The 15,117-nt window shown below is 33.4% G+C and overlaps 1 protein-coding gene across 1 annotated transcript; it reads left to right on the plus strand.

Annotated features, from left to right (window-relative positions):
* The first annotated feature begins 1,306 nt into the window (after positions 1-1,306).
* LOC138140719 (uncharacterized) lies at positions 1,307-9,345 on the plus strand. Its single transcript, XM_069061701.1, has 2 exons — positions 1,307-7,727; positions 7,988-9,345. Exon 1 carries the CDS (start codon positions 2,797-2,799, stop codon positions 5,686-5,688), a length of 2,892 nt encoding a protein of 963 aa, XP_068917802.1. The 5' UTR covers positions 1,307-2,796; the 3' UTR covers positions 5,689-7,727; positions 7,988-9,345.
* The last annotated feature ends 5,772 nt before the right edge of the window (positions 9,346-15,117 follow it).

Raw genomic sequence — 15,117 nt, forward strand, 5'->3', positions numbered from 1 at the left:
TAAGAACTCTGGCTTTTTTTAAGGTCTGTTTTTTTTTAATTTTACCAATTATTATCCTGGTCCAAAAGTAAAAAAAGCCATTTTGGGAATTTAAAAACAAGAGCTTTTATTTGTTTAATATTATTACCGGTCGCCACACCGACCGGTGAATTTTTTGCATGTGCCAATGCTTTCTCCAGAAGTAAAAATCCATTTTGGAGTGTCTCAAAACAAGGAATGTTGTAAGGTTTTTTGGGTGCTTTTAATGTATGTAATTATGTTTGATTTTGGATGATTTTCCCATGTGCCCATTTTCTGGTGGTCTATTGAGTTTCGAGTATATTTTGGGAGCATAAAAAATTATGATTTTTAAAGGAATTTCACTACATTAGTTTGTAAGGCGCCAAATATACCTCTTTGATTTGGTGTTGTTTTTCTCTTTTTTTTGCATGCGCCAATTGGTGTGGTCCAGAAAGAAAAAGCCATTTTGGAGTGTCTAAAAACACGGTATGTTGTAAGTTTTTTAGAGTGCTCGTGAGATAATTTTACATGATTTTGGGAGATTTTAACGGTTTTTTCGTGTGCCCAATCTTTAGTTGTCTACACATATTTGGGAACTTTTGGGGTGGATAAAAATTAATGATTTTTGAGAGGTTTTGGGCTCTTTTCGGTTGTGTGCTTTTGGGCAAACAGCTAAATTTGTAAGATTTTGCCTTGTTTTTTAAGACGCTTTAAGTTGTTTTTCATTGATTTTTCCATGCGCCAATAGGCTTGGTCCAGAAATGAACAGCTGTTTTGAGGTGTCTGAAATCTAGAGATTTGACAATGGTTTTAGAGCAGTTTTGAGGTAATTTTAATTGATTTTTGCATGCGCCAATTGGCTTGGTCCAGAAAGGAAAAGCTATTTTTGGGGTGTCTAAAATCAAGGCATTTTGTAAGTTTTTTAGATCTTTTTCGGATGGTTACTTTTGGGAAAACAGTAAATTTGTAGGATTCTACCCTGTTTTTCGTGTGCCCAACTTTTAGTGGCCTACACATATTTGGGAACTTTTGGGGTGGATAAAAATTCATGATTTTTGAGAGGTTTTACGCCCTATTCGGTTGTTTGCTTTTGGGCAAACTCTACTATGGTAGAGTATAGAATGTTACTTCTGGGCCAGTACATTTGGCGTCTTAAAAAACAAGGCAAAATCTTATAAATTTATAAGCTAAATTTATAAGATTTTGCCTTGTTTTCTAACCCAATATTTCTGCTAAATCTTTACCTTTAAACAAAGGTTGATTATCATTGTCTAATATGAAAAATACGTCTTGATCATAAACTTTCAAGTAACCGTATTATCTATGTCAATAATTTAATTTATTTTTTATTATTGGGTCAACGATCCCATTTATACTAGCTGTCTCAGTTTCAGGTTATCGTTTTTCAATTGCTCCAATTCATTTGCCATGCTTTCGTATTGTGGGAAAACCCTCTGATGTCAATTTTTCGCTTCTTCTTTCTTGGATGATAAAATTCTTTCCATACGTTATTTGTCTTCATCATATAATTACTTCTAATAGCTTTATTTATATTATTATTATTATTCTAAAATAATTGCTCTTTTCTCTTGAATCTACGTTGATATCTAGCTTTTCATTTATTTTATGTAGACTTTTTATAATACGTAGGTCCCATATTGCCTCGCATATTGTACTAGATCCCTTTTATTACAAGTATTTATTTTTTTTGACAATTAATTAAATAAACATTAAATTGATCACCTCCCTATACCACACATATTTTTTTGAATCTCGAGACTTATCACAATTTTACCTAAAAAGGGACAGTGTGTTTTAGTATGCACTGTTTATAGATAATTTCTTATGAAAAAAAATGTAATAAATTAAATGAATCGCTCACATAACGATGACCAAGAAACATGGCAAATGTTTCAAAAAAAGTTGAACGATATGAGAAGCAAACCAAATAATGACTTTGAACGATTAGTATTTAAAAATATGCATAATCAATTTAAAATGTATGAAAATAACGTATTAACCTTGGCAAAACTAGATTTTCTTAAAATTCGTTTTCCTAATCTTCAAGTCTTTGATGAATAAATTTTCTAATAAATGACAAGTCTTTGCTCCATTTGTTTGGAATTAAAATGTCCAGATGATTTTTATAACTATAGAAATAAATATGAAAAAACATGTAAACAATGTAAAAAAGCAGTTAATTCTACTCGTTTATTATGTGATTGTGGTAGATATTACACTAGAACTAATTTTAGAAGGCATATAAAAACAAGTTTGCATAAAAATGGATTGAATTTATTTATTTACTAAAAATTGTTTGTTAGATTTTTTCCTATAATAAATGGAACGAAGGAACTTAAGTAATCTTCGTTTATCTGAACTGTTTAATATTGCAAAATCATTAGACATCAAATATATTAGAAAATATACTAAAGCAGACTTAATAAAAGCTATTATCAAAGCTTCGGACAGAGTCCTCATGAGATGGAATGTGAGTTTATGAAGCTGGAAAATGAAGACTTCACAATGATACATAAATTTCAGTTACCAAATGTTATACTAAGAGAAAAAGACGCCTTAGAGGAATACTGGGATGAACAAAAGGATTTATTTATATCAAGATGTGATGAACTACAAGAAAAAGGATCTGGATGGACTCTGAAAAATATAAATCATTTGCGCATTAATATAAACAAATATACACCTTTAAGCGGAAATTCATATGTAGAATTACCCAAGTGGATTAAAGATAAAAAAGCTTGAGTTAATGTTAAAAACAACGATAACAAATGCTTTATGTACAGCGTAATATCCTGTTTACATCAAGCAAAAGAACATGTAGATAGACTGAATCATTATAATAAGCCAGAATATATAAACGAATTAAATTTTGAAGGAATAAATTTTCCTGTAACAATCCAGGACATACCTAAATTTGAATCACATAATAAAATTAATGTTACCGTGTTTAGTTACGAAGAACAAATATTTTATCCTTTGTATCATAATAAGAAGCGATTTTATGAAATGAATATCGACTTACTATACTTTGGAAATAAAGACAACAATCATTATTGTTGGATCAAGAATTTGAGTCGATTGTTAAATGATCAGTTGGAAATAAATAGAAGCAAAAAATATTTCTGTAGAAGATGTTTAAACTACTCCGCTAGAACTGAAGATGCTTTAAAGAAACATCAAAATGTGTGCTTTAGTAATGAACCATGTGTTCCGAACATGCCCGATGATAATGTATTAAAATTTAAAAATATTCAAAGAATGTTAAGACATCCGTATGTCATTTATTCTGATTTTGAATCTATTCTGAAACCTATTCCTACATGCGAACCAAATCCTGAATCATCATATACTCGTAAAACACAATTTCATGTTCCCTGTGGTTATGGATTATACATTAAGAGTGCTTATAATAATATTGATAACCCATTGGAAATTTACAGAGGAGAGGAAAGTGATAAACGTTTTATAAAAAGAATAACTGAACATACCAGAACAATATATAAGTTATTAAAAGAAAATAAACCCATAAAAGATATCGAACTAGAAGAATATGAAAAAACAAAAATTTGTTATCTTTGTGAAAATGTGTTTTCTATAGAAAATCCAAAAGTAAGAGATCATGATCACTACACTGGAAAATATAGGGGAGCTGCTTGTAGAAAATGCAATTTGAAATATAGACAACCATTGTTTATTCCAATTTTGTTTCATAATTTAAGTTCTTACGATTGCCATTTGTTTATAAAAAATCTAGGAGAAGATAAAAGTCAATTGAAATTAATACCTAATAACGAAGAGAAGTATATTTCTTTCAGTAAAATTTTAAGAATGGGTGATAATGGATATATCGAATTGAGATTTATCGATTCATTTAGATTTTTAGCAAGTAGCCTAGACAATTTGTCATCTAATCTGGAATCAAGTCAGTTGAGAGAAATAATTAAATACTTTTCAAATAATGAATTAGATGTGTTATTTAGGAAAGGAAAAAGCAAGATAATTCGAAAAGGAATATATCCTTATGAATACATGGATTCTTTTGAGAAATTTTCTGAAACAAAACTTCCATCAATAGATAAATTTTATTCTTCGCTCACAAAAGAAGGAATTTCTCAAGAAGAATTCAAACATGCAGTGAAAGTATGGAAACATTTTAAAATCAAAAACTTGGGTGAATGGCATGATTTATACTTAAAACTAGATGTTTTGCTGTTAACTGATATATTTGAAAATTTTAGAGACTTATGTTTGGAAAAGAGTTATGGACTCGATCCTGTTTGGTATTATACAACGCCGGGGTTAGCTTGGGACTGTATGCTCAAATATACTTCAGTGGAGTTGGAATTATTAACTGATTATGAAATGTATTTGTTTTTTGAAAGGGGAATTAGAGGAGGTATTTCACAGTGTAGTAACAGGTATTCGCAAGCAAATGAAAATACTCAGATTATCTATATAGATGCTAATAATCTATATGGATGGGCTTTATCTCAGAAATTACCAGAAAAAGACTTTAAATGGTTGACTTGTGATGAAATTAAAAATGTCGACGGTATATTGGTATCAGATAGTGATACGGGTTATGTTTTGGAAGTCGATTTAGCATTTCCAGTAGACTTAGCTATTCATAACAAATTCAATGATCTTCCTTTAGCCCCGGAAAACAGAATTCCTCCGGGCGGAAAAGTAGAAAAACTACTTTGTCATTTCTATGATAAGAAAAATTATATAATTCATTACGAAACATTAAAACTTTACAAAAGTTTAGGTATTAGAATAACAAAGGTTCACAGAGGTATAAAATTTACTCAGTCAAATTTCATAGCACCATATGTAAAATTTAATACTGAACAAAGACAAAAGGCGAAAAATGATTTTGAAAAAGATTTCTGGAAATTAATGGTTAATGCCCCATATGGTAAGTCTATGCAATCTGTTAGAAACCAACAAAATATTAGGTTATATTGTGATGAAGAAAAATTACAAAAAGCGATAAACAAACCTAATTTTAAACACAGAACTATATTTAGCAAACACCTGGCAGCAGTTCACAATTTTAAAACAAAAGTATTGTTTAATAAACCAATTTATATTGGGCAAACTGTATTAGATTTATCGAAATTGTTAATGTATAACTTCCATTACAATGTAATTAAAAAAGAATTCAATGAAAACGTAAAACTTCTTTATGGAGACACTGATAGCTTTATATATGAGATTAAAAATGCCGATTTCTATGAATTTATGAAAAACAATCCCGACTATTTTGATACATCTGATTATCCAAAGGATCATCCATTATATTCTGATAAAAATAAGAAAGTAATAGGGAAATTCAAAGATGAATTGAATGGTATTAAGATATTAGAATGCATAGGTTTAAGGTCAAAAATGTACAGTTACAGAACCGAAAATTCTGTTTCGAAAAAATTAAAAGGTATTAAGAAAACAGTATTGAAAAAAGAAATAAGTTTTGAAGATTACAAAAATTGCTTGTTTAATCAAAAAGAATACTTCCATAGACAGAAAGTGATCAGGAGTCATAAACATGATATATTTACTGAAGAAGTAAAGAAAAAGTCTCTAAGTTGGAAAGATGATAAAAGATACCTTTTACCTAATTCTACAGATACATTAGCTTATGGACACGTATTAGTATCATCATAGGTACGTTCATGGACATTGTTGAATAAATCGCTATTTTTTATTAGTGTTGAAGTAATAAATTAAGAAAACAATAATTACAATTACGATAATAAACATAAGAACAAAAATAATAATTTTTAATTTATTAACTTGTTGAATGAGACTTGAAAACTTCTTTAGGAATTTTGGATATTCTTCATTGAATATGTTTAAATTCTTGAATATAGTACTTTCCATTTAATTTACAATTTTTGAGTTTTTTCATTTATTGCTCTCATATTTTTAGTATGTCTTTCAAATATTTTCAGAGTTCTTTTCTTTACATCATCGATGTTTGATGGTATTACTACTGTTTTGTTTCTTAATTCTGCTAGTTTCTTAGGATCATAATTATTGTAGTTGTCTAATTTATATTCCAATTCATCTATTTTATTATTAGCGGATTCTAGTTCACAGTCTGTCATAATTAATTGTTCAAGGAATAAATTAGCTGCTTTTCTTGCAATATATTTATCTACAACTTCTTGTTTGAAACCAACTATTTTTGCTCCATCTTCTAATCTGTCTATTTCAGTAATAATAGGTTTTAAATCTTTTTTCCATTTTTCTTTCTCATCGTTGGGAATGTATGAAACTAGTTTGTCCATTTATGACTGAAAAGTTTCTAAAGATTTACTAATTAATTCATCTGCTTCTTCATCTAAACTTATATGTTTACGACCACCTGCTTTGTGTTCTACATTATCGAATATTTTTTTATTTTTTGTTTTGCTTTTTCTCTCTTTTGTTCCCAATTGTTCCGATTTGTTCTCTTTTGCTCCGGATTGTTCCCGTTTGTTCTCATTTGTTCTCCTTTTACATGCAATCTTAATTCCAACTGAATTTAGTCCCATATTAAGGGAATTTCTGGAAATACTTTTAGATTTGCAAAAATCTGTCTTTGTTAGTTTTTTATTTACGGTAGAATTGAGATATTCAATGGCAAAATTACGATTTCTCATTTGCGTTACTTCATTGATATTTCTTGGTATATTTAGTTTTTTATCTTGAGTAAAAGATTTGTAACTATTTTTAAATTGCTGGAGATCAGATTGTTGTCTTGTTTTTAATGGTGTATAATATTCCGCTACAATTTTGTTTTGCTTCATAATTGTCTCGTGTTTTTATTTATTGCAAATATTTTATTTGATTAAATATATTTAATATACTCTTGATAAGTCAACTACTGACAGAAGGAAACTACTCGATAGAATGCACGTACTTGTTTTTAATTTATTATGGCAAAGAACCATACATTTTGATATGTAGACGTAGATTTTTTGTAAAGTTGTTGTTTTGTAATTTTTAATTTAAAACTTCTTTGCAAAACAAAATTTTAAATTCTTTAAAATAAGATACAATGTTTTAACAATAAAAAATTATAAAAAAACACTTTTGTATAATTCTCCAGTAAACGAATACATAAAATGGAAGAGCGTTATAAAATAATAATCAACAATAAACAAGCTTCATAAAAATGACAATAAATTTAAGTAAAAAATATGTTCTTTAGTATAAGAAACAGAAAACACATAAATACATTATACTTATAGGTACCAAATCTAGATTTTTCGAAAGAAAGGATCCAATATTACACTAAAGAATGTAAAATATATAATTCTAAAAATGTTTTCAGTCTGAAGGTCAATTGGTCAGCTATAGACTTAAGCTGCTCTCTGGTGATCATAACTGTTAACAGGCAAATATTGTTTAATTATCACAAATGTACATATGATATGTAAATTGAGTGATGATGGTTATTTTTTAGAGGATTAAGAAAGAAAGCAAAAAAACATTAACTTGAAATTAAATTATTAAGTAGACATTAAAATTTCAATATTTTTAATAAAAATTAAATACTTTTATTTTGCTTTGACTTTTGACTGCAAACTCTTTAATATCTGTTATCAATAAAAATAATTTACGTGTAATCTTATCATTAAAAATGTATTGTTTTTTTTAAGGTTTTGGTTTGGTGTTGTGGGACATCGAATATGGAAGGAGAGGACTCACTAAGTACAGTGAGTATTACCTTATAACTCTTACATAGAATGAATAATGATTTGAATAATGCTTTTTTTAACACGGGCATAGCACATTATACAATTAAAACTGTTTGGCAAATGGCATAATGTTAGTTTTAAAAAGCTGTTAAGTCTAGGTAAAAGTAGAAGGGCGTGTAACTTACATCAGTATATGCGTAAATAAATGCAATTTTGTGTACAACATTATTCTATAAAAATGCAATTGAATGTAATTTTTAATTTTTGCTTATTTCTAGGAGACTCATGGGTTTGACTTTCGAGCCATTTTCCTTGAAGAATGTACAAATAATGAAGGATATTTCGATAAAGAAGATGATATACGCCGAAGAATTTACATTCTACTTTCCAATAGTACAAATTTATCACTAAAGTGTGTTACATTAATAAAAAAATTTATTTCATATGTCGATAAAATAATAATAACAATGGAAAGAGATCCTCTTGATCTGATAAGCATACTGATAAGTAAACCTGAAATAATCACAGCGGAATACAAGTGTACGAATCTAACACCAGTTTTATTCACAAAGCAGCGTCCCACATTATTCACAGAACTTGTACTTGAGGCTAATTGTAACAAGAAAACAAACATTAAATCAAAAGTTACTGTAATTGCTTATGAAGAAATAGAAAATAAGAAAATTGGATTACAACACATTATGTATACAACACAGCCAGGTTCAATAAGCGATTCATCAAGCTCAGCTGATTTACTAGAAGATGATGATTCTAATTCCAATCAATCTCTTACTCGTAAGAGAAAGAGAAGAAGATGTCAAAAAGCGGGGGACTTTGAGCTGCGAGGACATGTAAACAACTGTCAATTTAACAATACTGTGAAATGTCAAGTGGATATATTGATATTAGTTGGGGATAGATCTTACTGTGAAACATTGGCCAAGCACCTTGGACTGATTTGGTTTGAAGGTCTGCTGAAAGGAGAGGAAGACATTGAACGTCGTTTGCAAAATTATGATAATAAAATTTATAGACTAGCTCACACAGAAATTATTAAGAAAATGATGAATGGCTACAGCAGCATCTGCATCACCACATCGGCATCAGCTTGGAACTTTATATCGGCATGTACGAAAGGAATTATTTACACAAAAAATAAATCTAATTTGTATGATGAACTCGAAACGAGCGCAAATTACTGTGTTTTTGTCGAAGATAATATTGTAGCTTATGTAGATGCTATTAGTAAAATTGTTCAAAAATCATTGTTATGCAATATTTTAGTGGAAGTAAATTATCAAGTAGATGAAAAAGCTTATACTAAAATCAAATTACCTATAACGGTTTTAATACCTTTTTACATTGTTAAATATTTCTCACAGAGCTTTATGGTGACACATGGAACTTGGGCAAATTCTAAAATTTTAGATATATTTGAGCGTAGAGATATTGTCTAAGGCTCCATGTATTGATTCTCTGTAAATACATACTAATTTGATACTAATAGTTTGCAAAATTACTGTGCTTTTATGTTTAGTTTGTAACCTAAATTACTGATGATATCAAAATTAAAAGTAAATTGTACAATACCTTTGTCTAATAAACAAACTGAAGAAAGTTAGAACATAAAGTTTAACCACTGTCATATTTTTTTAATTTCTTAAATGAAATGTTGCCGGTTAACGCATGTCCTGTACAAAAACATTCTTAAAGCTAAGGCTTTTTAGATTTGAGGCTACAAAATTCATCATTTTATTACCTTATTCTTCCTACCTTTAATGTGTCAGTAAATTGTACTGTAAATCCACGATTTTTAAAAGTTGCTGAAGCTTTCCAATCAAAATTTCCAAAACTATCATTTTGACACTGTTCTGCAGCAGCCATATACAGCTCTACAAAAAGTAACATTTATTATTCAATTATTGTAATTTATTTTATACTTCATTACAATGTATTAATAGTTTTCTTTTTAGTTGAATGGAAATTTTCCAGAATAGTGTTTATTTCTTTCTGGAAAATTCAAATTTTCTAAAACTGGAAAGCTTTCGCCGCTCATCACTAGTAAATTGCTTCAGAATTGAGGCTTCAGTTTTGTGGCATAACTGATTTGAACATGTTTTTAGATTTAGCTACTTTTTATCATGCCTAAACTTCTCCTACCTGTTTTTTTGGATTAAGAAACGGTACCCTTAAGTATTATTTTTTTAAATATGACTTTTTTTTATTTTGTTTATATCAGGCTATTATTATTCTCACTATTTTAGACATAGTACACATTATCTCACTATCTACCAGACATTAGGTATTGTTAGAAGCTGTATATACTTTTTAATTGGTTAAAGCATCATTTTTTATATATTATTTGCAGTAAAATAAGGTAAGGTTTGAGAAGCGTTAGTCGGCTGGTGTTAATACACATTAAGAACCGGTCCCGTTGGTTCGCCAAAGGCTCATGAGTAGAAGACGAATTCAGGATTGATGGTCGTGCCGATGATTCTCGTCGATAGACACATACCTATAAACGGTATAAGCTGTCGTGAAAGAGGAGATGCTGTAAGAATAGATCGGATTGTAGTCGGAATGAAAACGGGGAATGTTTTGCACTTATTTTTATTAATTCTGTAAATATTCTGAATCCAAGATTTATCATGAAGGCATAGTCGAATATTGGGGTGTTGCAAACCGAGGGATTTGAATAAGAACTCTGGCTTTTTTTAAGGTCTGTTTTTTTTTAATTTTACCAATTACCTATTATCCTGGTCCAAAAGTAAAAAAAGCCATTTTGGGAATTTAAAAACAAGAGCTTTTATTTGTTTAATATTATTACCGGTCGCCACACCGACCGGTGAATTTTTTGCATGTGCCAATGCTTTCTCCAGAAGTAAAAATCCATTTTGGAGTGTCTCAAAACAAGGAATGTTGTAAGGTTTTTTGGGTGCTTTTAATGTATGTAATTATGTTTGATTTTGGATGATTTTCCCATGTGCCCATTTTCTGGTGGTCTATTGAGTTTCGAGTATATTTTGGGAGCATAAAAAATTATGATTTTTAAAGGAATTTCACTACATTAGTTTGTAAGGCGCCAAATATACCTCTTTGATTTGGTGTTGTTTTTCTCTTTTTTTTGCATGCGCCAATTGATGTGGTCCAGAAAGAAAAAGCCATTTTGGAGTGTCTAAAAACACGGTATGTTGTAAGTTTTTTAGAGTGCTCGTGAGATAATTTTACATGATTTTGGGAGATTTTAACGGTTTTTTCGTGTGCCCAATCTTTAGTTGTCTACACATATTTGGGAACTTTTGGGGTGGATAAAAATTAATGATTTTTGAGAGGTTTTGGGCTCTTTTCGGTTGTGTGCTTTTGGGCAAACAGCTAAATTTGTAAGATTTTGCCTTGTTTTTTAAGACGCTTTAAGTTGTTTTTCATTGATTTTTCCATGCGCCAATAGGCTTGGTCCAGAAATGAACAGCTGTTTTGAGGTGTCTGAAATCTAGAGATTTGACAATGGTTTTAGAGCAGTTTTGAGGTAATTTTAATTGATTTTTGCATGCGCCAATTGGCTTGGTCCAGAAAGGAAAAGCTATTTTTGGGGTGTCTAAAATCAAGGCATTTTGTAAGTTTTTTAGATCTTTTTCGGATGGTTACTTTTGGGAAAACAGTAAATTTGTAGGATTCTACCCTGTTTTTCGTGTGCCCAACTTTTAGTGGCCTACACATATTTGGGAACTTTTGGGGTTGTAATGATCTGAATACATTACTTTTTCCGCCAAATATTTGAACCTGCGCAAAACGGTAACAAGTGTGGTCGTGATCGTCATCGAATCGGAGGGGCCCTACGTTGTGATTTTCTTTTGGCGGAAAAGGTTCGGAATGCAAACGGTGAGGGTTCCAGTTGGAAGAGTGCCACAAATAAAATACACATGTGAGGGACGCAAAATACCTTTTATTAAAAATGTCTGTAATAACTTTGATGAAAAAGAAATTCGAACGAATACAAAAGACAGAAATTAAGTTTAACGAAGTACAAGAAATTAACTAGTTGAGTACATCACAAAGATAAACGACAAGATGAATGCAACAATATTTAAAATAACAGAAGAACGGGCACATGACAGACAAAATGACAGTTTAAAGCTTGCAAAACAAGTAAACAAATTATGGTGCAGTTATTACAGACAGGGACGGATGAAAAACCCTCTTCAAAAAACCGTATCCCAGGTATTACTCATATTTTACAATTCGATTAATGACAAACAATGTTTAATTTGGAACTACGCGGTCAAGGTACGCCTTCGGGAACTTAGAGCTGGAGGTAACAAACTCTCGGCCGCGAGGGGACTCAGAAGAATAATCTGAATCGGCTTGAGACCAGCGACGTTTCTAGATACTCAGGTTAGTAATGAACGTCGGGCTATTTCACCGACCAAGAAATAGTGACAAAACGCCTCGGGGTTGTACGATGAGCTTCCCAAGCCGCTTCGAGCAGAGCTTGCTCCACCTTCCCCAACCAACCGTTTACCGACAAAAACCTAAGATCTCTAGAACCGCGACGGAGGCTTCACGTCAGCATCCCAGAGCCGCATCGAGCAGGACTTAGGTCCGCCTCCGCTAACGGTCGTAAATTAACCGTGGCCTCCCCAGGAATTTACTAGACAACCCCACGACTTCCTGATTGAAACCTAACTCCCACAGGGGCGCACTTACAACATTTTACTTTAACTTTTCCGAAATCTAGCAACAGCACTAAGGAATTCTATCGAACAACGCGTAACATTAAACGATGCGAAAATTCAACACAACAAAGCGTAACATTAAACAATGGTCATATACACAAAACAAAACGCAACATTAAACAAGGATAACATAAGCAAAAACAAACCGCAACATTAAACAATGAGGAAATAAAAGAGAACAAAACGTGAAGTTAAATAACGATAAAATAGAACCACTTTAAATGGCACAAATGGCAGTAAACAACATAAATCGCGAATACAATAATCGCTGGTGATGTTAAACAAAAGAAAATGGCGGGTCCAGTGCCGTTAGAAAATGTTAGTGAAGAACAAAAACAAAATGGACGCACGCGGTTCGGACGACGGCTCCGTATTTTCGAAATTACCAGATCGCTAAAAGGAACCTCCCGGGAGAAAGATAACACTTAAAATTAACAAATGGGCGCTTCTTAAAGAAACAGCATGCAACAAAATGAAATCTACAACATACCCTTACCACGTGGTCCTGGTGCCAAAACAAAACACAAAACAAAGGCAACGAAAGTGGGATAAATTACCCAGGTGAATTAAAAACGTTAAATTCCTCACGGGGACACAAAATATCTACCCGGAACGGTAGTGGAATTGTTCAGGTTTAACTTACAAATTTGAGAAACTTGGATCGCTCTTCGCAAGGTGTGTTCGTTTCGAAAAACTAAACAAAAGTGCCCTACCCCCGTCAACCACCCGCGCGGGCCCGTTTCACCCCCCGCTATATTTCCGCTCGTAGTGCCTAGTCTAGCCGCTAGTACCTTCACATTTGGCGCGCTGTTGTGGCGGTACCGGAAATTTAAATTTAAATTTTAAACTGGGTCACTACACACGCCCCCAAGCTTCTTCGGAACGAAAAATGTGGAAGTGACTGAAGACGCTTCAAAAAGGGTGGCGCAGTTTACAAATTTTTGGACGTTAAAGTGATGCTACGGCTGGTTGTCGTGTTGTGGTGGGTAGTCGCGTTGGTGTCGTTGTCGTTTTGGCCTGCTGCAGGGGGTAACAATCCTTGACGACGCCCCCGAGGTCCGTGTCCGCGGTACATGAGAAAAAAAAACATTTAAGGCAGCCTCATGTTCTTCTATGGTAGAACTTTAGGTTGGCAATGTTATACTTACCTTTCCTTTCTCCCGTCGTCGGATCACGGAGAGAATAGACGTTGGGATGTGGGTTGTCGTCAACCACATAAGGTCCGGAATACAGTGGGCAAAACTTGGCGACGATCTTATTTGCAGCATCGGAAATGGGGTTTTCTCGAAGGAGAACGAAATCATCCACGTGGAAGTCGTCTCCTCGCGATTTCTTCCACTTTTTCCTCTGCTCTGCCGCTTGTCTCAATCGGGCGCGCACATCAGCACGAATTTCATACACTGCCTTTGGGGGATTGGCCGGAAGGATGGTGTCGGCTAAGTCTGAAAGTGGGTTAGACGGGTTCTTACCAGAGATGATCTCGTAAGGAGAATAACCGGTGCTGATGTGTGGGGTGACATTAAACAAGAGCTCGATCTTTGATAGGATCGTACTCCAGCCTGCGTGAGAACGTGAACAGTAGGTTCGGAAAAGCCTACTCAACTCCTTCATCACTCGCTCCGTGGGATTGGATTGCGGATGTCGAATCGTTGAGAAGGTGGGTCGGATGCCCCAACTTCGCAAGGTGTCTTGCCACTGTCGAGATTGGAACTGTGTCCCGTGGTCACTCAAGACAGCTTTGACTGGAATGATTCGGTGGAAATCATTCACAATCTTCTGCGCCGATATTTTGGCTTGGGCACGACGAAGCGGGTACAACCTGACAAATTTGGAAAAGGAGTCAATGACCACGAAGATATACGTTACCCTAGAACGACTTTCTGGAAGTGGTCCGTAATAATCCACAGTCACCAAATCTCCCGGATTTTCTGCGATGATGGGATGCATTTCACCTGAAAGCGTTCGGTTAGGGAACTTACTCTTCTGGCACGTGTCGCAAGATTTGACGAATCGCTCTATGCGCGAACGCATCCTTCTGAAAAAGAAGTGGCGATTCATTAGGGAGTAGATTTTGGTTATCCCAAAGTGGCCATATTGTTCGTGGAAAATCCGGATGACGTCATCAACCAAAATTTCTGGAAGTGCAATTTTGGGAGTCCTATCGACAGGATGGACGAAGATAAGAACGTCTTGATGAATCCGGAAATGTGGGGAGAGTCGATCATGATCGGGTGGCACGCCCCCCTGGATCCTAGCGTTGAAAATCGGGCCCAGAAACGGATCATCAACCTGCAACTGTCTCAGATTCTGGAAGTGAGTCTGTAACTCACCTAACCCAGAAGCAGTAAAAACCGCTGAGATAACCTCCACTTCTGACATCGCAGTGGCACCAACGATCGGCACATTCGGACCTCGGATCGGAACGGAACCCATATCTGGTGGAAAACGAGAAAGGGTGTCGGCAACGACATTATCCTTACCGCGGATGTGCTCCACGTCATAATCGAACTCGTTTAAAAGAAGTGACCACCTGGTGAGTCGATCATTAAGCAGACGACACTGCTTTAGGAATTTCAAGGCGTAGTGATATATATATATATAGTGATCAGTTCGAATGACGATTCTGTGGCCTAACAAGATGGTTCGGAACTTCTGTAAACCGAAAATGATGGCAA

Source organism: Tenebrio molitor, unplaced genomic scaffold, assembly GCF_963966145.1.
Source record: "Tenebrio molitor unplaced genomic scaffold, icTenMoli1.1 SCAFFOLD_162, whole genome shotgun sequence".
Taxonomy (NCBI): Eukaryota; Metazoa; Arthropoda; class Insecta; order Coleoptera; family Tenebrionidae; genus Tenebrio; species Tenebrio molitor.